The following is a 27,467-nucleotide window of genomic DNA, read 5'->3' as shown; positions in this document are numbered from 1 at the left end:
TGCACAGCAAGATCCCGCAAACAGCCATGAGATAAACGACCAGATCATCTGTTTTTAGTGATGTTGGTTGAGGGATAAATATTGGCCCAGGACGCCGGGGAGAACTCCCCCCCCCCCCCCCCCCCCGCTCCCCTTTCGAAATAGCGCCCAGGGGATCTTTTACCTCCACCCGAGAGGGCATACGTGGGGTGGGGTGGGGGCCTCGGTTTAACGTCTCGCACAGTGCAGTCCTGCACCGGGAGCGTCAGCCTGGGTCACGTTTCTAGAGTGGGGACTTGAACCCGCGATCTTCTGACTCAGAGGGGAGAGAGCAACCCCCACGAGGCCCGGCTGACACATGGGGAGGGAGTTTCACTCAAAATAAATTTAAAAAGGAAATAGACAGTTTCCTAGAAGTAAAGGGAATTAGGGGTTACGGGGAGCGGGCAGGAAATTGGACATGGATTTAGATTTGAGGTTAGGATCAGATCAGCCATGATCTTATTGAATGGCGGAGCAGGCTTGAGGGGCCGATTGGCCTACTCCTGCTCCTATTTCTTATGTTCTTATGTTCAATGGAAGTCAAATGTTCTACCTAAAGAGGGGGAGGGGTGGTTTCGGGGGTGTCTCTGGGCTGTACTCACTCTCCTCTTGAAATGGCATCCGCCTGGGACTAGCCACTTGACCGCTGCTAAGGTATTGAGTCATGGAAAGTCTTTGATCCTTGCTCTGTGTGCTGAGTTGGATGTGCTCGGTCTGAGTGGGAGCGATACCATGAGCTTTGGTGCTCCCTTCGTAACCAAAAGAAAATTGGCCAGGATTCCCGCGTTCAGTTGCTACCCATTGAGCCCTGCTGGTTTGTATATGTGCAGATGATGGCTTAGGACTAAATCTACAGGATGCCCTGCAGCAACTCGCCAAGGCTTCTTCGACAGCACCTCCCAAACCCGCGACCTCTACCACCTAGAAGGACAAGGGTAGCAGGCGCATGGGGGGAACAACACCAACTGCACGTTCCCCTCCGAGTCACACACCATCCCGACTTGGAAATATATCGAACGTTCCTTCATCGTCGCTGGGTCAAAATCCTGGAACTCCCTTCCTAACAGCACTGTGGGAGAACCTTCGCCAGACGGACTGCAGTGGTTCAAGAAGGCGGTTCACCACCACCTTCTCGAGGGCAATTAGGGATGGGCAATAAATGCCGGCCTCGCCAGCGATGCCCACATCCCGTGAATGAATAATAAAAAAAAAGATTTGGCTATGATGCAAGTGGAGAAGCCTACTGACAATATCCAGGCTAACAGGTATAAGTAGAATCATAGAATGATACAGCACAGAAGGCAGCCATTCGGTCCATCGTGCCTGTGCCGGCTCTTTGAAAGAGCTATCCCATTAGTCCCACTCCACTCTGCTCTTTCCCCGTAGCCCTTCAAATTTTCTCCCCTTCAACTATTTATCCAATTCCCTTTTGAAAGTTACTATTGAATCTGCTACCACCGCCCTTTCAGGCGGCGCATTCCAGATCGTAACAACTCGCTGTGTAAAAATGTTTCTCCTCATCTCCCCTCTGGTTCTTTTGCCAATTATCTTCAATGGGTAGCACCTCATCATATCATCAAAATGCTTCATGCAGTAAATTACTTTTGAAGTACTGTGACTGTTATGTAGGCAAACCTGGTAGCTGCTTTGTGCAGAGCAGGATCCCACAAACAGTAATAAGCTGAATGACTATTTAGTCTTTTTTTTGGGGGGGTTTTGGTCGAGGGAGGAATGTTGGCTAGGACATCAGGAAAAACTTGAAGCTCTTCATCGCATAGCGCCTTGGGACTCTTAATGCCCCCTGGAACATTTCAATTACAGACGGCCAGATCTGAGGTGGGAACAGAATGGGGGGGTGGGGGGAGGAATTTAACACAATGTCAGGGGTCTTAAAAATTCCTTCCCTCCCCTCCATCCCCCACCTCCCCCTAGAAGGTGTATGAGAAAAGAACGGGAGTGAGAATTTAAAAATTCTTACCCTTCGTTTCAAATCCCTCCATTGCCTCACCCCCTCCCTATCTCTGTAACCTCCTACAACCCTCCGAGATCTCTGCGCCCCTCCAATTCTGGCCCCTTGCGCACCCCTGATTTCCTTCGCCCCGCCATTGGCGGCCGTGCCTTCAGCTGCCTAAGCCCTGAGCTCTGGAATTCCCTCCCTAAACCTCTCCGTCTTTCTCTCTCTCTCTCTCTCTCTCTCTCTCTCTCTCCTCCTTTAAGACGCTCCTTAAAACCTACCTCTTTGACCAAGCTTTTGGTCACCTGTCCTAATATCTCCTTGTGTGGCTCCCTGTCAATTTTTGTCTGATCACGCTCCTGTGAAGCGCTTTTGGGGTCGTTTTACTACGTTAAAGGCGCTGTATAAATGCAAGTTGCTTTTGTTCTTGTCCAATCTCTCTGCCACACAAAGGAAGAAAGCACCATGGAAGTGCAGACCCCATCAGCAGCCGAGGTTCATCCGGAGATAGCATGTAGCCCACCATAGTATTCCTGCGAAAATCGGGGGGTGGTGGGGTGGAGTCAGTATTTCAGTTCTGGTCTCGTTTGAATCGGGGGCTGTGATGGAGTCGATCGTCTGGGTTGATTTTTTTTTTTGGCCACAGCTCGTCAGAACCCCGAGTCGAAGAGGAGCAGTGTTTCTGCTCCAGGAAATGACAGCACTTCTTCACACAAAGGATAGTGGAAATCTGGAAAACTCTTTCCCCCCCCCCCCCCCAAAAAAAGCTGTTGAGACTTGGGGGAAAATTTTAAGAACTGAGATTGATAGATTTTTATGTTAGGTAAGGGTATTAAGGGTTACAGAACCAAGGCGGGTAGTTGGAGTTAAGATACAGATCAGCCGTGATCTAACTGAATGGCGGAGCAGGCTCGAGGGGCTGAATGGCCTTACTGCCGTTCCTATGTTTCTGGTGAAGCAGTGGGGGGGGGTGCATTTTTCAGGACTGTACTGATTGGCAGGGGTTCTGCTGCTTCACCTGTGAGGCATATTTATAAACTGGATGTGGTGCAGCCATAAATAGCTCCTCACCGCAGGCTTGACGCTCAGCGACTGAAAATAGAGGCCACGGATTCTACTCGTCTGAGATCAGGGGCTTTGGAGCAGTGCGTGGCTGCTGATGTGATTTGTATATATATATATGTATATTTATATATATATTTTAATATATATTTTTCTATATTTTATTATTATATATATATATATATAAAATTGATGGATATCTCCAACCCCCACACTCCCCGAGACATGCCGCTGCCTGCAACCTGCTCCACCCTGGGTTATCTCGTGGGTGATTTGCTGCTGTGGCTCTGCGGTTCCGATTGGGTCGATGCCCTTTTGCCTAGTTCCAAAACTGGCTGGGGCAGGGGTTACAAACTCCAATCCACTTGTGCAAGAAAGAAAGAACTTGCTTTTATACTGTGCCTTTTACGACCTCAGGAATGAATGAATGAATGAATGAATGAAATAATGACCAGATAATCTTTTTTTTTAAGTGATGTTGGTTGAGGGATCAATATTGGCCCAGGACACCAGGGGGGGGTGGGGTGGGGTGGGGGAGCTCCCCTGCTCCTCTTTGAAATAGCGGCCGTGGGATCTTTTACGTCCACCTGAGAGGGCAGACGGGGCCTGGGTTTAACGTCTCGTCCGAAAGACGGCACCTCCGACAGTGCAGCACTCCCTCAGTGCTTGCGCCGGGGAGTGTCAGCCTGGATTACGGGCTCAAAGTCTCAGGCGTGGGGACTGCGAACCCACAGCCTTCTGACTCTGTGGCGAGAGTGCTACACACTGAGCCACGGCTGACACTACCGATGCTGTTGTGTATTTGGTTGCCTGGATGCTGGAGAACAGCCGGTGGCATGGCCGAGGAAGTGCAGCATCTAATTTACTCTCCGTACGGGGACGATTCTGGCCCTCGGCCGCTGCCTCCCCACAACGGCGCGGCTTAACTTCAGAAACGTCGCGGGAAGTGCGTCGCTCCAAGGCACGGAGATTTGTCACTTATTCCTCCGCTTCCTGGGATCGGTACATGCTGTGCCGTTGACCGCTGACCTTGTGCATTACGCCAAACTTTTTACAGCACGGGGGGGAAAGAGACCATTCGGCCCATTGTAGGTTTTAAGGAGCGTCTTGAAGGAGGGGAGAGAGTTGGAGAGGTTTAGGGAGGGAATTCCAGAGCTTAGGGGCCTAGGCAGCTGAAGGCACGGCCGCCAATGGTGGAGCGATGAAGGTGGGGCGTCCGCAAGAGTCCAGGATTGGAGGAGCGCGGAGATCTCGGAGGGCCGCACCTTTAATGCCGGTTATCTCTCAGTGAACAGAATGGGGAAGGTGACTCCAGCTCAACAGCCCTCCGGAGATCCCTTATTGGATGCATGACTTGGCACACACTTCTAGCTGCAGTCACTGGACAGTGATCAGGAGCTAGAAGCTGGGCTGATGTGATTTTGTTGTTGTCCTCTTCCCTCAGCCGTGGCTCAGTGGGTAGCACGCTCGCCTCTGAGTCAGAAGATCGTGGGTCCGAGCCCCACTTCAGAGTCTTGAGCCCCACAGTCCAGGCCGACGCTCCCAGCGCAGTTCTGAGGGAGTGCTGCATCGTCGGCGGTGCCGTCTTTCGGATGAGACGTTAAACCCAGGCCCTGTCTGCCCTCCCAGGTGGACGTAGACGATCCCACGGCCCCTATTTCGAAGAAGAGCAGGGGTGTCCTGGCCAATGTTTATCCTTCAAACAACATCACTAAGATAGATTATCTGGTCGTTATCTCGTTGCTGTTTGTGGGAGCACAAATTGGCTGCTGCGTTTCCCTACATTACAACAGGGACTACACTTCAAAAAGTACTTCATTGGCTGTAAAGTGCTTTGGGACGTCCTGAGGTCGTGAAAGGTGCTATCTAAATGCAAGCTCGTTCTTTTTTCCTCCTCAAACTCAGGGGTACTGAGGCCAATTTCCCCTCCGTTGGTCCGGCTGAGATCAGTTAACACAACACAGGCCGTGGATCATGCCTGTTCTGTACCGGTCATTTCCTCACTGGTCTGTGTATTTCCCTGCTGTACCATCACCAGGGGTGGATTAACGCACGTGTACCCAGGGGCCCCGTGCACATGTGGAGTCCCCACCCAGGGGCCCCGTGCACATGTGGAGTCCCCACCCAGGGGCCCCGTGCACATGTGGAGTCCCCACCCAGGGGCCCCGTGCACATGTGGAGTCCCCCTTGGTAATACTCACCATAACGTAGAAAAATTGCATACAGTCAGCTCAGATTCTCACTGCCCCCTCCCTCCGTGTGATATAATTGGACTTTTAGAAAATCATAGAAAGGTTACAGCGCGGAAGGAGGCCTTTGGGCCCATCGACTTCGCGCCGGCTCTATGCAAGAGCAATCCGGCTAGTCCCACTCCCCCGTCCTATCCCAGTAGCCCTGCAAATTTTTTCCTTTCAAGTACTTATCCAGTTCCCTTTTGAAGGCCATGATTGAATCTGCCTCCACCACCCCCTCGGGCAGTGCATTCCAGATCCTAACCGCTCGCTGTGTAAAAAAATTCCTCCTCATGTCACCTTTGGTTCTTTTGCCAGTCGCCATAAATCTATGTCCTCTGGTTCTTGACCCTTCCGCCAATGGGAACAGTTTCTCTCTATCTACTCTGTCTAGACCCTTCATGATTTTGAATGCCTCCATCAAATCTCCTCGCAACCGTCTCTGTTCCAAGGAGAACAACCCCAGCTTCTCCAGTCTATCCACGTAATTGGAGTCCCTCATCCCTGGAATCATTCTAGTTTTAGTTCATGTCTTCCCATCGAGCTAGTGTGTGAGGACTTTAACAGTGTTCTTTTCATGTTGCTGCTCTGTGCTGAGCTGGGTAGACTTCCTCCCACTGGCAGGACAGGTTATGAAGGCCGTTAAAGAAGGCTTTATAAATAGGGTACAAAACCAAGGAAGTTATGCTAAACCTTTATAAATCACTGGTTAGGCCTCAGCTGGAGTATTGTGTCCAATTCTGGGCACCGCACTTTAGGAAGGATGTCAAGGCCTTGCAGAGGAGATTTACTAGAATGGTACCAGGGATGAGGGACTTCAGTTATGTGGAGAGACTGGGATTGTTCTCCTTAGAGCAGAGAAGGTTAAGGGGAGATTTAATAAGAGGTGTTCAAAATCAATAAGGGGTTTTGATAGAGTAAATAAGGAGAAACTGTTTCCAGTGGCAGGAGGGTCGGTAACCAGAGGACACGGATTTAAGATAATTGGCGAAAAATCCAGGGCGGAGATGAGGAGAATTCTTTTTTACGCAGTGAGTTGAAATGATCTGGAATGCGCTGCCTGAAAGGGCGGTGGAAGCAGATTCAATAGTAACTTTCAAAAAGTATTGGATAAATACTTGAAGAGGAAAAATTTGCAGGGCTATGGGGGAGGGAAAGAGGGGGGGAGTGGGACTAATTGGATAGCTGTGCTGTATGATTCTATGATTCCTGAACGTGACTTGGCTCCAAGTTCTCATTCAGAGATGGGAGGGGCCGGGTGGGGGAAAAGCCTTTGGCTGTCAATCAAGTCTGTTTATTTTTTTTAAAAAAATTATTTTGTTTTAAATAGCCAACTTTTGAAACTTGGCGTTCCACCTTTTCTGAAAAATTTCTAATTGTTTTGAACAGATTTTAAAGCAAAAGGTTGTGGATTCATGTCCCACTCGAGAGATTTGAGCACAAAATCCAAGCTGACACTCCCAGTGCCTGTACTGAGGTGTTAATTGTATCCATATGATTTATATAAATTAGTGTTGATTGTTTTCAGATGATGGGGACTCGTATCCATTTATATGAGAGCTTATCCAGGGGGTGCACAGTGGGTAATATGGATCTCTGTGAATAAAGGCTTGGAAGCAACTGAAGACCAGGCTCTAGTATGTTATCTTTCACCACCGGGGCTATCCAATTTATTACATGGGGTGGGGGGGGGGGGTTGGGGAGTGCTGCACTGTCGGAGGTGCTGTCTTTCGGATGAGACGTTAAACTCAGGTGGACGTCTGTCCTCTCAGGTAGATGTAAAAGATCCCATGGCACGATTTCACAGAAGAGCAGGGGAGGTCTCCCTGGTGTCCTGGCAAATATTTATCCCTCAAGCAACGGCACTTTTTAAACAAAAACAGATTATCTGGTCATTATCTCATTACTGTTTGTGGGATCTTGCTGTGCGCAAATTGGGTTTCCTACATTACAACAGTGACTACCATCAACATCCCCCACCATCAACATCCTGGGGGTCACCATTGACCAGAAACTTAACTGGACCAGCCACATAAATACTGTGGCTACAAGAGCAGGTCAGAGGCTGGGTATTCTGCAGCGAGTGACTCACCTCCTGACTCCCCAAAGCCTTTCCACCATCTACAAGGCACAAGTCAGGAGTGTGATGGAATACTGTCCACTTGCCTGGATGAGTGCAGCTCCAACAACACTCAAGAAGCTCGACGCCATCCAGGACAAAGCAGCCCGCTTGATTGGCACCCCATCCACCACCCTAAACATTCACTCCCTTCACCACCGGTGCACAGTGGCTGCAGTGTGTACCATCCACAGGATGCACTGCAGCAACTCGCCAAGGCTTCTTCGACAGCTCCTCCCAAACCCGCGACCTCTACCACCTAGAAGGACAAGAGCAGCAGGCACATGGGAACAACACCACCTGCACGTTCCCCTCCAAGTCACACACCATCCCGACTTGGAAATATATCGAACGTTCCTTCATCGTCGCTGGGTCAAAATCCTGGAACTCCCTCCCTAACAGCACTGTGGGAGAACCGTCACCACACGGACTGCAGCGGTTCAAGAAGGCGGCTCACCACCACCTTCTCAAGGGCAATTAGGGATGGGCAATAAATGCCGGCCTCGCCAGCGACGCCCACATCCCATGAACGAATGAAAAAAAACACTTTAAAAAAAAAGTATTTCATTAGCTGCGAAGCACTTTGGGGCGTCCCGAGGTTGTGAAAGGTGCTATATAAATGCAAGTCTTTATTCTTTCCGGTCAGGAAAGGTCTGAGCTTTTTTGACACTTTTTTTTCAAGATGTGGTCTGTCTCTCTTCCCCCCCACCCCTCCCTCCCCCAAGTGAGGTTCCTTCTGTGGGCTACATGATGTGCACCAGTCCCCGGCCGAGGGAGGAACAGAAGAACCCACTCCCTGGTCTCTGCCCCTTGCTGGCCTGGAGGAGACACGAGCGCGTCGCCCCGAAGTGTCTCGGCCTAGGATTCGACTCTCCTCCAAGTTAAGCCGACGGGGATTGTCAGTCCCGGGCTGGCTTTCCAAATACGGTGAAACGCTGTGGAACTTGACTTGGTCTTGTTTTGTTTTCCGGTGGAAATGCAACAAGAAAAACTTGCATTTATATTTAACTGATAGTTTCTCTCAGTCGACCCTATTTCCGCTGGTTGGGGAGTCTAGGACTAGGGGACGTAGCCTAAAAATTAGAGCAAGGACTTTCAAGAGTGAAGTTAGGAAGCACTTCTACACACAAAGGGTGGTAGAAGTTTGGAACTCTCTTCCGCAAATGGCAATTGATGCTAGCTCAATTGTTAATTTTAAATCTGAGATTGATAGATTTTTGTTAACCAAAGGTATTAAGGGATATGCAGCTAAGGCGGGTATATGGAGTTAGGTCACATCTCATTGAATGGCCAGAACAGGCTTGAGGGGCTTAATAGCCTACTCCTGTTCCTATGTTATAGAGCGCCTTTAATGTAGTAAAACGTCCCAAGGCGCTTCACAGGGACGTTATCAGGCAAAATTTGACACCGAGCCATGTAAGGAGCAATTAGGACAGGTGTCCAAAAGCATGATCAAAGAGATGGTTTTAAGGGAGCGTCTTAAAGGAGGAGAGAGAGATAGAGAGGCGGAGAGGTTAAGGGGGGGAATTCCAGAGCTTAGGGCCCAGGCAGCTGAAGGCACGGCCGCCAATGGTGGAGCGATGGAAATCGGGGACGCGGAAGAGGCCAGAATTGGAGGAGCGCAGAGATCTCGGAGGGTTGTGGGGCTGGAGGAGGCTTACAGAGATAGGGAGGGGGCGAGGGCCATGGAAGCATTTGAAAACAAGGATGAGAATTTTATTGTTATGAGAAGATATTGTTAAACTCTGACTCCCATCTTACTTTTGTCTCGCAGCCAGAACACAGCTGTGGAGGAAATGGTGGACTATTATAATATCTTGGGAGTCCCCCACAATTCCTCGCAGGACGACATTAAGAAAGCGTAAGTGTGCGCCTTGTATCCCCTTCCCCCAGCCGCGCCCTGATTACCTCTGTTGGAACACAGATATCTCTAAAGTGTGTGCATGTGTGGTAACTTAGTGTGTCTACTTGTAATGTGGCCTGGAACATAGGAATTGCTGGATGATAAAAGACCATGGTCCCATCTAGTTTGCCTTCTACCATCTCGGTAATCGCATGATACAAAAATAATGGGAGTTGTTGATTGATCACAGCAATCAGTCTCTATCGATTAGTCGACAACAGACCCAGACACGAGGAGAGGAAAACCCCCAGTGGTGGAGAGCTTCGGGAACCATTGGCCCAAAGTCACCTGTTCCTCCCCCCGAGCCTGTTACACTCACCACACGTCACGTCTCGAATTGCTCGTATACTGGATCGCAAAATGTTATTTTCTGAAAGAAATGCATTTGACCACCCGCTCACTGAGGTGTTATTTTCCGTGAGGAGGGGCCGCGCGCTGTCCCGCTTTCCCTTCCCCTCGGGCAGCCGGCCAGTCTACCACTCCCTGTACCTCTGGGAATCCATTCTCCGCCTGCCTGCTGGCAGCACCCTTGCTGGAGCTAGTATTGGCGCAGTTCCCTCCCCTTTGCCTCGTTATCCTGTATAGAAAGGTATGTGAGTGGGGTGGGTAGGGGGCTACGCCCACACTGGGGAGCCTGTGAGCAGAAGCCCACCTTCCACCGACCGCTCTAAGCTGCAGCGTATTAAAGCATTCCCCAACGTGACCCCTCAAGCATATAAGAACACAAGAAACAGGAGCAGGAGTAGTCCACTCGGCCCCTCGAGCCTCCTCCGCCATTCAATAAGACCACGGCTGGTCTTCGACCTCAACTCCACTTTCCCGCCCGATCCCCATATCCCTTGGTTCCCTTAGTGTCCAAATATCCATCGATCTCAGTCTTGAATATTCTCAACGACTCAGCATCCACAGCCCTCTGGGGTGGAGAATTCCAAAGATTCACAACCCTCTGAGTGAAGAAATTTTTCCTCATCTCGGTCCTAAATGGCCGACCCCTTATCCTGAGACTGTGACCCCTAGTTCTAGAATCATGTGAATCATAGAATGATAAAGCACAGAAGGAGGCCATTCGGCCCATTGGACCTGTGCCGGCTCTTTGAAAGAGCTATCCAATTAGTCCCACTCTCCTGTTCATACCACATAGCCCTGCAAATTTTTCCTTTTCAAGTATTTATCCAATTCCCTTTTGAAAGCTACTATTGAATCTGCTTCCACCGCCCTTTCAGGCAGCACATATAAACTCGCTGTGTAAAAAAAAAAAAATTCTCATCTCCTCTCTGGTTCTTCTGCCAATTACCGTAAATCTGTTTCCTCTGGTTACCGACCCTTCTGCAACTGGAAACGGTTTCTCCTTGTTTACTCTGTCAAAACCGTTCATGATTTTGAACACCTCTATCAAATCTCCTCTTAACCTTCTCTGCTCTAAGGAGAACAACCCCAGCTTCTCCAGTCTCTCCACGTAACTGAAGTGGTACCATTCTAGTAAATAAGATCATGGCTGATCTTCCACCTCAACTCCACTTTCCCGCCAATGGTAGATATACCATTCTAGCATAACTCAAAGGTTTAGCAGAGAATGTCTGAGGCAAAACATCAAGGGAAACAACTGACTATCACTCCTACATATTGAAATTTCATTTTTAATAATTAGTTCTCGGGCTGTGGGCATCGCTGGCAATGCATCATGGGTTAACTAGTATAGCGGGTACAGCATGTGTCTAAGACATCTCTCTGCAGAACAGGCAGCCTGACCAAGACAAGGCAGCTGGTGTAGGATTTAACTGTATTCCTATAGACAATAGACCCTTGGATGAGCATGGTATCACGTGACTTTAAGAGAGCGTGGGGGCTAAATTGGGCTGCGCGGCGCCCGTTCTGTTGGCCCTACACGGAGACCTAAGCCCCGAAAATGGCGTCCGAGATGCGAGCGCGCACTTCCGGCGTGACGTGCGCAGGACACCACCTTGGTAAAGGTGGTTCTCCGCGCGTCTAACGAACGCCGGCAGCAAGTACAGTAGGGAGATTATGACGTAAATCAGTGCGCAACGCTGATTTGAAGCGGCTGGCGGCATTTTGGAACTCCCCGGTCCAGCCGACGCACTGTCCTAACCTCGCACAGCTGAACAGGAGTTAAAGGCATGATGGACCCCCACCCCCTACCAGCGCTATTTAAAGGGAGCATGCAGGAGTTACAGTTTAGATGCTGGATTATTTATTCTGGCTGCTGGTGCAATTGTGAGTGTTTGTGGAAATTTCCTATACTTGAAGAAGGTTGCAATATTGCAGTGGTCTTGTAGTACTATGAGTGGCATTTAAAATAGTGTGCTGAACAAAGTTGCTTCCAGACATGGGTTGCCTGCTAGGGCTTCCTCTGGGAACTGAACATGATTGGACGCATGCAGAGAGACCATGCAGAGCAGGACAGGTGGAGGAGGAGGTGGAGGAGGAGGTGGAGGAGGCACGTAGGCAACAAGGTAGACAGGCCCTGTCTGCCAGGGCTCTGCGTGATCAGATGGTTAATGAGCGATACCAGTAACCTCAACGACACCTCCCCATTCACCAAAAGTCCCACACTCCTTACCATCAAATCGTCCTCCTTATGATTACACATTACACATCAGCATGGATTTTTACGGGAAGGTAGTGTCTGACTAACTTGATTGAATTTTTTGAGGAGGTAACAAGGAGGGTCGATAAGGGTAGTGTGTTTGATGTAGTCTACATGGATTTTAGCAAGGCTTTTGACAAGGTCCCACATGGCAGACTGGTCAGAAAAGTACAAGCCCATGGGATCCAAGGGAGAGTGGCAAATTGGATCCAAACTTGGCTCAGTGACAGGAAGCAAAGGGTAATGGTCGACGGGTGTTTTTGTGACTGGAAGGCTGTTTCCAGGGCTCAGTACTAGGTCCCTTGCTTTTTGTGATATATATTAATGATTTTGACTACTATGTATTAAGAAGTTTGTAGATGATACAAAAATTGGCCGCGTGGGTGACAACGAGGAGGAAAGCTGTAGACTGCAGGAAGATATCAATGGACTGGTCAGGTGAGCAGAAAAGTGGCAAATGGAATTCAATCCAGAGAAGTGTGAGGTAATGCATTTGGGGAAGGCAAACAAGGCAAGGGAATACACAATAAATGGGAGGATACTGAGAGGTGTAGAGGAACAAAGCGACCTTGGAGTGCATGTCCACAGATCCCTGAAGGTAGCAGGTCAGGTAGATAAGGTGGTTAAGAAGGCATATGGAATACTTTCCTTTATTAGCCGAGGCACAGAATATAAGAGCAGGGAGGTTATGCTGGATCTGTATAAAATACTAGTTAGGCCACAGCTTGAGTACTGCCTATAGTTCTGGTCACCACATTACAGGAAAGATGTGATTGCACTAGAGAGGGTACAAAGGAGATTTACAAGGATGTTGCCAGGACTAGAGAATTTTAGCTATGATGAAAGATTGGATAGGCTGGGGTTGTTCTCTTTGGAATGGAGGAGGCTGAGGGGTGATTTAATTGAGGTTTACAAAATTATGAGGGGCCGAGATAGAGTGGATAGGAAGGACCTATTTCCCTTAGCTGAGAGGTCAATAACCAGGGGGCATAGATTTAAAGTAATTGGTAGAAGGATTAGAGGGGAGCTGAGGAGAGAGATTTTCACCCAGAGGGTGGTGGGGGTCTGGAACTCACTGCCCGAAAGGGTGATAGAGGCAGAAACCCTCAACTCATTTAAAAAGTACCTGGATGTGCACCTGAAGTGCCGTAACCTACAGGGGCTACGGACCAAGTGCTGGAAATTGGGATTAGGTTGGGTGGCTCATTTTCGGCCAGCGCGGACACGATGGGCCAAATGGCCTCCTTCTGTGTCGTAAATTTTCTATGGTTTTTCTATGATTGCTTCCTCCCTCAGCTCATCGCAGAAATGTAAACCACACCAAATACAAATTCAAAACCACATTTATAGATTTACACATAGAGCCGGCGTGGACTCGATGGGCCAAATGGCCTCCTTCCGTGCTGTAACCTTTCTATACTATTGACCCTTGTGCATTCCCTTAGTGCCCGTTGTTCGTGTGCCTTTACCTTTCCTAGTGCTCCTACGAGCTGCATCCCCACTGGCTGGAGCATGGGGGGTGGAAGGCTGCTGACCTTCAATCGAGGAGCTTGCGGATGGCCGTGGTGGACGACCTCGGGCAGCTCTGGGCCGGGAGGGCCCGGCTTCGGACTGCACCATCTCGGCCAGGCTGGCTGACGGGCAACAGCAAGGGCACTGGCGGAGTGTCAGGGGTGGGAGCAGGAATGCTGTCGTCCTGAGAGAGAGAGGACCGCAGGTTCGTCTTCAATGGCATCACTGCCACTCTCCCGGGGCGGCGCCTGGTGATCTGCCTAGAGAACAGTTTGCTGGACTGCTGTGACGCCCTGGAAGCCCCGTTCCACAGTGGAGCCCAGAGCCACGAAGGCAGCATTCTGAGCTTCCAAGGCAGCAGTCAGACCTTGGATGGCAGATGTTTGTGCTTCACTGGAAGCTGAGACGTCAGTCGTCAGACGCTGCATCATGGCGGGTTCCACAGGTACGCTGATGGAGGTGACCACGCAACATGTGGGAAAGGATGGGCTCCAAGCCCTGCGCCAAGTTTGAGCTGGACTCCTCCATGCCCCTTGACATTGTGCGCAGGCTTTCCAGTGCACCAAGCATTTGGTCGTGTACGCCCATCAGCCTTCTTCTGTAGCCCGACCCATCAATATCGTCATTTGAATCCTCTGCAGCACAACTAGTGTGAGATCTCGCCCTCCGGCGAGCTGGCACCTGCGGTATCCATTCTCCCCGCCCCGGCTCCTGCGCACTTGTGCCCGGTGTCTCGCCACGTGCAGATCCCTCCTCTGTCCTCGCCTCTAAGTGTCAGCCTCTGAGCTGGTGGCTGCGAGTGACGGTGTCTCTTCATCATCTCTGTCGTCCTGCCTCTGCCTCCTCTGACTGTGTCGGTTCCAGTTCTAGGGTATCTGCAATGACAAAAAGGACATGGGTTGGGTTGAGTTGTGGTGAGGGGAGAGGAGAAAGTAAGACGCGTGTGCTTACACCATCTGCAGCACGTGAGTCAGAAAAGATTGTGGGCTGAGGGAGATGCGGGAAGCGAGAAGGAGGATTAGGTACGCAGGGCCCGTCAGCGTCGATACCTCCAGCGACTGCCAATGGCCACGACTTTAGCTATGGCCCATCCAGTGATGGACAGCGCTGTCTCCTCCATGGGGGTGAGGATGTGTAGGCGCGTCTGTCCTCCCCCCCCCCCCCCAGGCCTTTCCTGCTGCCTGCTGTTGTGCGCCACCTTCTCCTGCAAGAAAGAGCGAAATGTGCCAGTGAGTGTCCTGCAAGGTGTTTGGGTGGTGTGGCTGTCAGGGTTGAGTAGCTGCCAGCGCGTGTGACCTGCGAGTTGTGGGTGTGCGGGTTGCCAGAGTGGTAATGTGTGAGGGTGAGATGCAGCTTGTGATTTGAAGGTTTGAGTAGTGATTGAAAGAGTTTGTTGGTAGGTGGGTGATGGGGGGTGTAGTGCATGGAGCAGTGGATGAGGCTAATGGTGCAGTTGGTAGGAGGTGCCACCTGATACTCGAACTCACGCACCTTGACCACTCGTGAGAAATCATTGAACTTCTTCCTGCACTGCATCCATGTGCTTGGCGCTATGCTCCTGGCATTGACCTCGTCCGCCACTGCCTCCTCAGTATATATCTGGAGGGCCGCCTGCCCCCCTGTGGATATAGGACGGCCCTCCGTCTGTCCACCTCTTCCACCAAGGCCTCTGGTGCACCGTCCGCGAACCTTGGTGCCGCTCTCTCCCAGGCGCAGCCATTCTTCGCTATATTCCACCACGGATTCACCTCCCAAATCCCTTCCTGCAGCCACAGTGCACCTTCCCTTTAAGAGGTGCAGGCTTCCTTTAAGTAGTGCTGGCCACTCCCGATATCGGGGGCCCCCCTGCTGGTGCGTGCAGCCAACCAACAGCGCAGGTAGCACTGGCTGCACGCAGCAATCTCGGACTGGCAACCAGTAGCCAGTGGTGTTCCGCAGGGGTCGGTGCTGGGTCCCCAACTCTTTACAATCAAATTAACGATTTGGAGGAGGGGACCGAGTGTAACATATCAAAGTTTGCAGATGATACAAAGACGGGAGGGAAAGTAGAGAGTGAGGAGGACATAAAAAACCTACAAGGGGATATAGACAGGCTGGGTGAGTGGGCGGAGATTTGGCAGATGCAATACAATATTGGAAAATGTGAGGTTATGCACTTTGGCAGGAAAAATCGGAGAGCAAGTTATTATCTCAATGGCGAGAAACTGGAAAGTACTGCAGTACAAAGGGATCTGGGGGTCCTAGTGCAAGAAAATCAAAAAGTTAGTATGCAGGTGCAGCAGGTGATCAAGAAGGCCAACGGAATGTTGGCGTTTATTGCTCGGGGGATAGAATATAAAAACAGGGAGGTATTGCTGCAGTTATATAAGGTATTGGTGAGACCGCACCTGGAATACTGCATACAGTTTTGGTGTCCATACTTAAGAAAAGACATACTTGCTCTCGAGGCAGTACAAAGAAGGTTCACTTGGTTAATCCCGGGGATGAGGGGGCGGACATATGAGGAGAGGTTGAGTAGATTGGGACTCTACTCATTGGAGTTCAGAAGAATGAGAGGCGATCTTATTGAAACATATAAGATTGTGAAGGGGCTTGATCGGGTGGATGTGGTAAGGATGTTCCCAAGGATGGGTGAAACTAGAACTAGGGGGCATAATCTTAGAATAAGGGGCTGCTCTTTCAAAACTGAGATGAGGAGAAACTTCTTCACTCAGAGGGTAGTAGGTCTGTGGAATTTGCTGCCCCAGGAAGCTGTGGAAGCTGCATCATTAAATTAATTTAAAACAGAAATAGACAGTTTCCTAGAAGTAAAGGGAATTAGGGGTTACGGGGAGCGGGCAGGAAATTGGACATGAATTTAGATTTGAGGTTAGGACCAGATCAGCCATGATCTTATTGAATGGCGGAGCAGGCTCGAGGGGCCGATTGGCCTACTCCTGCTCCTATTTCTTATGTTCTTATGTTCTTAAATTGTCAGGCAGCACGAATGTTACCTGCTGCCTGCATCGCAACCTATGTGCGAGGGTTAATCGCGCACCATGATCCCCGCGCCTGTTTTCGGGGGTTAACCGATTTAACCCCCTATAAACCTAAAATAGTTAAACGAGGTTTACCATGGATACAGAGGTATAACGGCGAACGCGCTGAACAGAGAATCCTTGAAGAGATGAAGCTTAGGGTTGCCAACCCTCCAGGATTTGCCTGGAGTCTCCAAGAATTGAAGATTAATCCTCCAGGACACCGCTGCGGGGGTGAAAAATCATCAGGGCATCAAAAAAAAATTGTGTTTTTTTTTTTTCGTTTTCTTTGAATACTTCTGTTTATTAGTTATAAAAATATTGGAGATGGGAAAAAGGCTGTTTGACTGACGGCCAAGAGTCATCCAGTTGGGTAACGAAGAGCCTTTTTGCTTTCCGATTGGTCGCGGGAAGACGGTGCACCGCGAGGACGGACGTGTTGGGCGACCGATGGCGGGAGCGATGGATGTTTTGGGGGTCGGGGGGGGGGGGGAGCTCATGTGATGAAACCTCCAGGAATACGTCCGACCAGGACCCTAATGCTGTCTGAAGTGCAGAACTGGCCAAAAAACAGTTCCACCTTTTTTTCCCCCCAAAGGCAGGACTAGCACGCGAAGCTGCGGTCGCACGTTTTTTTTCTCCTGTGGCCGAAAGTAGGCGTGTCAGGGTCAGGGTATAAAGATTGGTGGACGCCAGCGGCTGGGGTGGGCGCAAACGGGACTAAAGACGCCGGAGATCAAACTCGGGGCGTGCAAGGTTCCGTCCGACGGGCTGACCCGGTGGGCGTCACCGTGGACGCGCGGGACTGGCGTGTCTGCCACGATTGACGTATCGGCGCAAGATACGGTGGAGGACAGAAAACCTGCCAATCTTTTATACTTCCTTAATAAAGCACTAGAGTTTGCCGACACTAGGCCCCCGAACCTATTCATTAATCAGACGAGGCGTTAAGTCGGAATCTTACAGTGGCAAGTTTTGGTGATCCGGTGGGAATTGAAATTTTCCTTTCCCCTTCCCCCCCCCCCTAACAGCTACCGGAAACAGGCACTGCGATGGCATCCCGACAAGAACCCAGATAATAAGGAATTTGCGGAACAAAAGTTTAAGGAGATTGCGGAGGCATATGAAGTACTATCAGACAGTAAGTGCGCATCCCAAATTGTTTTCCATTTACTTGTGGTGCAGGGATGTGAGGAGTGGTGTCACATGGACCGATCATTGTGACAAAGGGGGACACTCTTGCATTTTCTTGTATCCCTCACTCATCGCCTTGTTACCGTGCCCTTGAACTTGCACGCTGCGTTGTTAAGTTGAAGGGTCTGCGCTCCTCCAATTCCGGCCTCTTGCGCATCCCCGATTTCCATCGCTCCCCCGTTGGCGGCCGTGCCTTCAGCTGCCTAGGAGCTAAGCTCTGGAATTCTCTCCTGCAACCTCTCCGTCTCTCCGCCTCTCACTCCTCAAAACCTACCTCTTTGACCAAGCTTTTGGTCACCTGTCCTAACATCTCCTTATGTGGCTCGTGACAAATTTTGTTTGATAATCGCTCCTGTGAAACACCTTGGGCCGTTTTACTACATTAAGGCGCTATATAAATGCAAATTGTTGTTGTTGTAAGAAATTTTCTTTCAATGGAGGTTGTTAGCCATTTTGGTTAAAATAGATGACCATGTAACCCCTCCCCCAGCACCCTGTGTTACTGACTGTATCTCTACTGATGTTAATCCAGCTCCCTCACACTGTCACTCAGTAACCCCTCCCCCAGCACCCTGTGTTACTGACTGTATCTCTACTGATGTTAATCCAGCTCCCTCACACTGTCACTCAGTAACCCCTCTCCCCCAGCGCCCTGTGTTACTGACTGTATCTCTACTGATGTTAATCCCCCTCCCTCACACCGTCACTCAGTAACTCCTCTCCCCCAGCGCCCTGTGTTACTGACTGTATCTCTACTGATGTTAATCCCCCTCCCTCACACTGTCACTCAGTAACCCCTCTCCCCCAGTGCCCTGTGTTACTGACTGTATCTCTACTGACGTTAATCCCCCTCCCTCACACTGTCACTCAGTAACCCCTCTCCCCCAGTGCCCTGTGTTATTGACTGTATCTCTACTGATGTTAATCCAGCTCCCTCACACTGTCACTCAGTAACCCCTCTCCCCCAGCGCCCTGTGTTACTGACTGTATCTCTACTGATGTTAATCCAGCTCCCTCACACTGTCACTCAGTAACCCCTCTCCCCCAGCGCCCTGTGTTACTGACTGTATCTCAACTGATGTTAATCCAGCTCCCTCACACTGTCACTCAGTAACCCCTCCCCCCAGCACCCTGTGTTACTGATTGTATCTCTACTGATGTTAATCCAGCTCCCTCACACTGTCACTCAGTAACCCCTCTCCCCCCAGCGCCCTGTGTTACTGACTGTATCTCTACTGATGTTAATCCAGCTCCCTCACACTGTCACTCAGTAACCCCTCTCCCCCAGTGCCCTGTGTTACTGACTCTATCTCTACTGATGTTAATCCAGCTCTTAATTTCTCCTTGATATTCATAGAATCATAGAAGTTACAACATGGAAACAGGCCCTTCGGCCCAACATGTCCATGTCGCCCAGTTTATACCACTAAGCTAGTCCCAATTTCCTGCACTTGGCCCATATCCCTCTATACCCATCTTACCCATGTAACTGTCCAAATGCTTTTTAAAAGACAAAATTGTACCCGCCTCTACTACTGCCTCTGGCAGCTCGTTCCAGACACTCACCACCCTTTGAGTGAAAAAATTGCCCCTCTGGACCCTTTTGTATCTCTCCCTTCTCACCTTAAATCTATGCCCCCTCGTTATAGACTCCCCTACCTTTGGGAAAAGATTTTGACTATCTACCTTATCTATGCCCCTCATTATTTTATAGACTTCTATAAGATCACCCCTTAACCTCCTACTCTCCAGGGAAAAAAGTCCCAGTCTGTCTAACCTCTCCCTGTAAGTCAAACCATCAAGTCCCGGTAGCATCCTAGTAAATCTTTTCTGCACTCTTTCTAGTTTAATAATATCCTTTCTATAATAGGGTGACCAGAACTGTACACAGTATTCCAAGTGTGGCCTCACCAATGCCCTGTACAACTTCAACAAGACATCCCAACTCCTGCATTCAGTGTTCTGACCAATGAAACCAAGCATGCCGAATGCCTTCTTCACCACCCTATCCACCTGTGACTCCACTTTTAAGGAGCTATGAACCTGTACTCCTAGATCTCTTTGTTCTATAACTCTCCCCAACGCCCTACCATTAACGGAGTAGGTCCTGGCCCGATTCGATCTCCCAAAATGCATCACCTCACATTTATCTAAATTAAACTCCATCTGCCATTCATCGGCCCAGTGGCCCAATTTATCAAGATCCCGTTGCAATCCTAGATAACCTTCTTCACTGTCCACAATGCCACCAATCTTGGTGTCATCTGCAAACTTACTAACCATGCCTCCTAAATTCTCATCCAAATCATTGATATAAATAACAAATAACAGCGGACCCAGCACCGATCCCTGAAGCACACCGCTGGACACAGATATCCAGTTTGAAAAACAACCCTCTACAACCACCCTCTGTCTTCTGTCGTCAAGCCAATTTTGCATCCAATTGGCTACCTCACCTTGGATCCCATGAGATTTAACCTTATGTAACAACCTACCATGCGGTACCTTGTCAAATGCTTTGCTGAAGTCCATGTAGACCATGTCTACTGCACAGCCCTCATCTATCTTCTTGGTTACCCCTTCAAAAAACTCAATCAAATTCATGAGACATGATTTTCCTCTCACAAAACCATGCTGACTGTTCCTAATTAGTCCCTGCCTCTCCAAATGCCTGTAGATCCTGTCCCTCAGAATACCCTCTAACAACTTACCCACTACAGATGTCAGGCTCACCGGTCTGTAGTTCCCAGGCTTTTCCCTGCCGCCCTTCTTAAACAAAGGCACAACATTTGCTACCCTCCAATCTTCAGGCACCTCACCTGTAGCGGTGGATGATTCAAATATCTCTGCTAGGGGACACGCAATTTCCTCCCTAACCTCCCATAACGTCCTGGGATACATTTCATCAGGTCCCGGAGATTTATCTACCTTGATGCGCGTTAAGACTTCCAGCACCTCCCTCTCTGTAATATGTACACTCCTCAAGACATCACTATTTATTTCCCCAAGTTCCCTAACATCCATGCCTTTCTCAACCGTAAATACCGATGTGAAATATTCATTCAGGATCTCACCCATCTCTTGTGGTTCCGCACATAGATGACCTTGTTGATCCTTAAGAGGCCCTACTCTCTCCCTAGTTACTCTTTTGCCCTTTATGTATTTGTAGAAGCTCTTTGGATTCTCCTTTGCCTTATCTGCCAAAGCAATCTCATGTCCCCTTTTTGCCCTCCTGATTTCTCTCTTAACTCTACTCCGGCAATCTCTATACTCTTCAAGGGATCCACTTGATCCCAGCTGCCTATGCATGTCATATGCCTCCTTCTTCTTTTTGACTAGGGCCTCAATCTCCCGAGTCATCCAAGGTTCCCTACTTCTACCAGCTTTGCCCTTCACTTTATAAGGAATGTGCTTACCCTGAACCCTGGTTAACACACTTTTGAAAGCCTCCCACTTACCAGACGTCCCTTTGCCTGCCAACAGACTCTCCCAATCAACTTCTGAAAGTTCCTGTCTAATACCATCAAAATTGGCCTTTCCCCAATTTAGAATTTTAACTTTTGGGCCAGACCTATCCTTCTCCATAACTATTGGCGTGTTTTTTCTTAAACAAAACATATATTCAGAAAAAACAGACCAAATGGACAGTCTAAAATTAAAGAACATTATTGAAGTTTGTGGTTTAAAAGGACTTTCAATGTCAGATAATTATCCTCAAAATGCATGTACTTGTTTTTGTTCAAACCAGTGCACAACCTGAAATGCCACATCCCCACCCCCTGTACAAGGACCAGTTTGATTCAATTTACCCGGAGAGTGGTGAGAATGGGGCACTCGCTACCTCGTGGAGTAGTTGAGGCGAATAACATAGATGCATTTAAGGGGAAGCTTAATAAGTACAAGGGTGGCGAAAGGAATAGAAGGATATGTTGATAGGGTGAGATGAAGTAGGGAGGGAGGAGGCTCGTGTGGAGCATTAGAATCATAGATAATTTACGGCACAGAAGGAGTCCATTCGGCCCATCGTGTCCGCGCTGGCCAGAAATGAGCCACCCAGCCTAATCCCACTTTCCAGCACTTGGTCCGTAGCCCTGTAGGTTTCGGCACTTCAAGTGCATATCCAAGTACTTTTTAAATGAGTTGAGGGTTTCTGCCTCTCCCACCCTTTCAGGCAGTGAGTTCCAGACCCCCATCACCCTCTGGGTGAAATTGTTTCTCCTCAGCTCCCCTCTAATCCTTCTACCAATTACTTTAAATCTATGCCCCCTGGTTATTGACCTCTCTGCTAAGGGAAATAGGTCTCCCTATCCACTCTATCCAGTCCCGTCATAATTTTGTACACCTCAATTAAATCTCCCCTCAGCCACCTCTGTTTCAAAGAAAATAACTCCAGCCTATCCAACCTTTCCTCATAGCTAAAATTCTCCGGTCCTGGCAACATCCTTATAAGTCTCCTCTGTACCCTCTCTAGTGCAATCACATCTCTCCTGTAATGTGGTGACCAAAACTGTACGCAGTACTCCAGCTGTGGCCTAACCAGTGTTTTATATAGTTCTAGCTTAACCTCCCTGCTCTTATATTCTATGCCTCAGCTAATAAAGGAAAGTATTCCATATGCCTTCTTAACCACCTTATCTACCTGTCCTGCTACCTTCAGGGATCTGTGGACATGCACTCCAAGGTCATTGACAATGGGGAAATGGCTGACATGTTGAATAATTACTTTGCGTCAGTATTTACAGTAGAAAAAGAGGATAGCATATGACCATAAGAGCATAAGACCATAAGTGGTAGGAGCAGGAGCAGGCCATTCGGCCCCTCGAGCCTGCTCCGCCATTTAATGAGATCATGGCTGATCTGATTTTTACCTCAACTCCACTTTCCCGCCCTTTCCCCATATCCTTTGACTCCCTTGCTGATCAAAAATTTGTCTAACTCAGCCTTGAATGTATTCAATGACTCAGCCTCCACAGCTTTTTGGGGTAAAGAATTCCAAAAATTCACAACCCTCTGGGAGAAGAAATTCCTCCTTATTTCCGTCTTAAACAGGCGACCCCTTATTCTGAGGCTATGCCCCCTAATGAGCATAGAATCATAGAAGTTTACAACATGGAAACAGGCCCTTCGGCCCAACATGTCCATGTCGCCCAGTTTATACCACTAAGCTAGTCCCAATTGCCTGCACTTGGCCCATATCCCTCTATACCCATCTTACCCATGTAACTGAAATCCCAAGAAAACTAATATTGAATCGGGGACAGGGACTCAATAAAATTAACATAAGTAAAACAACAGTAATGAAGAAAATAATAGCACTAAAGAGTAACAAATCCCCAGGACCAGATGGTTTCCATCCCAGGGTTTTAAAGGAAGTAGGTGAGCACATTGCAGATGCCCTGAGTATAATCTTTCAAAGTTCTCTAGATTCGGAACTGTCCCTCTAGATTGGAAAATTGCACATGTCACTCCGCTTTTTAAGAAAGGAGAGAGAGGGAAACCAGGGAATTTTTTGAAAAGGTGACTAAAGTAGTGGACAGGGGAATGTCAATGGATGTTATTTGTATGGACTTCCAGAAGGCATTTGATAAAGTCCCACATAAGAGACTGGTTAGCTAAGATAGAAGCCCATGGAATCGAGGGAAAAGTACGGACTTGGTTAGGAAGTTGGCTGAGCGAAAGGCGACAGAGAGTAGGGATAATGGGAAGGTACTCACATTGGCAGGATGTGACTAGTGGAGTCCCGCAGGGATCAGTCTTGGGGCCTCAATTATTCACAATATTTATTAACGACTTAGATGAAGGCATAGAAAGTCTCATATCTAAGTTTGCCGATGACACAAAGATTGGTGGCATTGTAAGCAGTGTAGATGAAAACATAAAATTACAAAGGGATGTTGATAGATTAGGTGAATGGGCAAAACTGTGGCAAATGGAATTCAATGTAGGCAAATGTTAGGTCATCCACTTTGGACCAAAAAAGGATAGAACAGGGTACTTTCTAAATGGTAAAAAGTTAAAAACAGTGGATGGCCAAAGGGACTTAGGGGTTCAGGTACATAGATCATTGAAGTGTCATGAACAGGTGCAGAAAATAATCAATAAGGCTAATGGAATGCTGGCCTTTATATCTAGAGGACTAGAGTACAAGGGGGCAGAAGTTATGCTGCAGCTATACAAAACCCTGGTTAGACCGCACCTGGTGTACTGTGAGCAGTTCTGGGCACCGCACCTTCGGAAGGACATATTGGCCTTGGAGGGAGTGCAGCGTAGGTTTACTAGAATGATACCCGGACTTCAAGGGTTAAGTTACGAGGAGAGATTACACAAATTGGGGTTGTATTCTCTAGAGTTTGGAAGGTTAAGGGGTGATCTGATCGAAGTTTATAAGATATTAAGGGGAACAGATAGGGTGGATAGAGAGAAACTATTTCCGCTGGTTGGGGATTTTAGGAGTAGGAGGCACAGCCTAAAAAATAGAGCCAGACCTTTCAGGAGCGAGATTAGAAAACATTTCTACACACAAAGGGTGGTAGAAGTTTGGAACTCTCTTCCGCAAACGGCAGTTGATGCTAGCTGAATTGCTAATTTTAAATGTGAGATAGATAGCTTTTTGGCAACCAAAGGTATTAAGGGATATGGGCCAAAGGCAGGTATATGGAGTTAGATCACAGATCAGCCATGATCTTATCAAATGGTGGAGCGGGCTCGAGGGGCTGAATGGCCTAATCTTGTTCCTATGTTCCTTTGTTCCTCTACACCTCTCAGTATCCTCCCATTTATTGTGTATTCCCTTGCCTTGTTTGCCCTCCCCAAATACATTACCTCACACTTCTCTGGAATTAATTCCATTTGCCACTTTTCTGCCCACCTGACCAGTCCATTGATATCTTCCTGCAGTCTACAGCTTTCCTCCTCACTATCAACCACACGGCCAATTTTTGTATCATTGGCAAACTTCTTAATCATGCCCCCTACACTTTAAGTCTAAATCATTAATATATGCCACAAAAAGCAAGGGATCTACTACTGAGCCCTGCGGAATCCCACTGGAAACATCCTTCCAGTCACAAAAACACCCGTCAACCATTACCATTTGCTTCCTGCCACTGAGCCAATTTTGGATCCAACTAGCCATGGGCTTGTACTTTTTTGACCAGTCTGCCACGTGGGACCTTGTCAAAATCCATGTAGACTACATCAAACGCGTTACCCCCATCGACCCTCCTTGTTACCTCCTCAAAAAATTCAATCAGGTTAGTCAGTCACGACCTTCCCTTAACAAATCCATGCTGACTGTCCTTGATTAACCCATGTCTTTCTAAATGACGGTTTATGCTGTCCCTCAGAATTGATTCCAATAATTTGCCCATCACCGAGGTGAGACTGACTGGCCTGTAATTACTCGGTCTATCCCTTTCTCCCTTTTTTAAACAATGGCACAACGTTAGCAGTCCTCCAATCCTCCGGCACCACGCCTGTATCCAGGGAGGATTGGAAAATGATGGTCAGAGCCTCCGCTATTTCCTCCCGCCGTAAACACCGGCATGGACTAGTTGGGCCGAATGGCCTGTTTCTGTGCTCTAGACTCTATGTAATTTCTATAACTCTTAATTTCATTAACCTTTTTTTTTTATTGCAGAAAGTAAGCGGGAGGTTTATGACGTGTATGGAAAGGACGGATTAATGGGAGCAGGTAAGAGGAAACAGCTTGATTCTTTTCCTTACCCCCCCCTTTTCTTCACATAAAGGGCATGGAAATCTGGAACTCTTTCCCCCCCAATAAGGGTGTGGATGCTGGGGGCCAATTGAAAATTTCAAGACTGAGGTTGATAGATATTTGTTAGGCGAGGGTATTAAGGGTTGTGGCACCTGTGTGGGTAGAAGGAGTTAAGATACAGATCAGCTACAATCTAATTGAATGGCGGAACGGGCACGAGGGGCTGAATGGCCTACACCTATCCCTATGATTCTGTATCACTCCCCGGGGGGTACTTTGCGGAGGGGCTGGAATGATCGGGAAGTGACACGCCACCCTGCTCCTTCGACGCTCTCGCCCTGATTTTATTAAAAGCCCCGATGACGTATCCCCGCAGTACGTGAGTCCCGCCCTCGCTCCAGCCCTGCTCGTTGCAATCCGTTAGCATGCCGCGCCGCTGCTTCATTCGCTGTTGCGCTGCCACCGCCAGCGCGGTGATGGAACGGTGAGGCTCTGCGTCTGCCTTTTTTTTTTTTGCCCGTGGCAATTTTCTCCTCCTACGTACGAAATTGACGGGCAGGAAAAGACCAGCTGGTCCCCTCAAGCCTGCCCCACGCACCGTTACGGCCGGAGCATCGTGACCAGGCACTTCTTCCCTCATCACCCCCCTCCACCCCGCGGCCACGTAATCTCTGGGCAAAGGCAAATAAAAACGGAGAGACAACCCCAGGGCCAATAAGGGGGGAAAAAAAAATACCCTGTAGAATTCCTCTCCGGGCCCCCTCTGGCGATGGAAACCAGTCCAGGGGATCACAGGGTACCAAGTGTTATCTGTAACGACGCTTCCCTTCTATATGATGCGATCTGTGCCCCAGTCAGGAACTGGTCCAGTTCCCTCTTGAAGGTGAGCAGAGAGTCGGCACCGACCACACCGGCCGGCAACACATTCCAGAGGCTCACTGCTCTCCGGGGAAAAGGAGAACCTCCCAGTCTATTCCTGCTCTTCCATAGTTTGAACTCGTGTCCCTTGCCTCTCCCGCTACGAAGTCCCGCAGTGCCCGAGCGGACGCTATTCAACTTACGGGGGGGGGGGGCGTCACGGCCGAGCTCCCTCCTTCCCTCGCCCTTTGGCCATGCGGTCAGAACCTCCAGCTGGTAGCAAGCGGGAGGTGGAAACCCTGCTTCCAGAAAACGCTTCTAAGGCAAGTTGCACTTTTTTGACGTAAATATTTATTTTCATTTTTAAAAATAATTTCAACAGGTGGCAGAGGACCCAGCAAGGGAACGGAGTTTCCAGGATTTGTGTTTTCGTTCCGTAGCCCTGATGAAGTATTTAGGGAGTTCTTCGGCGGTCGAGATCCTTTTGCAGAGTTGTTCGGTGAGCGTGCTGTCTTTTTTTTTTCTTGGGCGGTGACGTGTTGAGGCGACTGAACGACCCCACTCCGCTTCCGCAGAATTACCGGGTTCCCGTCTGTGCGATGTAACTGGTCCGAGATTTAGCTTAATGAAAGCTCTGCTATCCCGTATCCCGACTCGTACCAATTCCCGTTCGCCCACCGCCTCCTGTGCTCGCTGACCTACGTTGGTTCCCGGTCCGGCAACGCCTCGATTTTAAAATTCTCATCCTCTGTGTTCGAATCCCTCCGTGGCCTCACCCCCACCCTCCCTATCTCAGTCCCCCCTCCTGCGGTCCTACAACCCTCCGAGACCTCTGCGTTCCTCCAGATCTCGCGCGTCCCCGATTTCCGTCGCTCCACCGTTGGCGGCCGTGCCTTCAGCTGCCTGGGCCCTAAGCTCTGGAATTCCCTCCCTAAACCTCTCCGCCTCTCTCCCCTCCTTTATGACGCTCCTTAAAACCTACCTCAAGTTGTTGTTGTTGAATAATGTTAATGGTGACCTTCGATACTCTGAAACTTCACTATTGCATCGTTGAAGGTGATGTCTTTCATTGAGACGTTAAAACAAGGCCCCGTCTGCATGTTCCAGTTGGTCGGGTGGTTGATAAAAGATCTCAGGCACCGTTTGCGTCCTCCCTCACCCAACGCCACCAAAGACTTGTTGCATAGACTAGGTTTGTATTCCGTTGAGTTTAGAAGGTTGAGGGGTGATCTAGTCGAGCTGTTTAAAATGATAAAGGGATTTGATAGCAGAGA

At 49.1% G+C, this 27,467-nt stretch overlaps 1 protein-coding gene across 5 annotated transcripts in view; it reads left to right on the top strand.

Moving 5' to 3' along the window:
* Window positions 1–27,467, top strand: part of dnajb2 (DnaJ heat shock protein family (Hsp40) member B2) — a 58,614-nt gene that overhangs the window by 7,202 nt on the left and 23,945 nt on the right. For 4 of the 5 annotated variants that reach the window (XM_067987008.1, XM_067987004.1, XM_067987007.1 and 1 more), the window contains exons 2-5: window positions 9,162–9,248; window positions 17,456–17,565; window positions 25,258–25,311; window positions 26,576–26,692. In XM_067987008.1, coding sequence (XP_067843109.1) covers window positions 9,184–9,248; window positions 17,456–17,565; window positions 25,258–25,311; window positions 26,576–26,692 — 346 coding nt within the window. In that variant the 5' untranslated portion in view covers window positions 9,162–9,183. The remainder of the gene's footprint in view (window positions 1–9,161; window positions 9,249–17,455; window positions 17,566–25,257; window positions 25,312–26,575; window positions 26,693–27,467) is intronic. The other variant, XM_067987005.1, reaches the window with a different exon arrangement.

Source organism: Heptranchias perlo, chromosome 7, assembly GCF_035084215.1.
Source record: "Heptranchias perlo isolate sHepPer1 chromosome 7, sHepPer1.hap1, whole genome shotgun sequence".
Taxonomy (NCBI): Eukaryota; Metazoa; Chordata; class Chondrichthyes; order Hexanchiformes; family Hexanchidae; genus Heptranchias; species Heptranchias perlo.
Note: the sequence above shows the minus strand (reverse complement) of the source record. Positions and strands in the feature narration are given on the sequence as shown.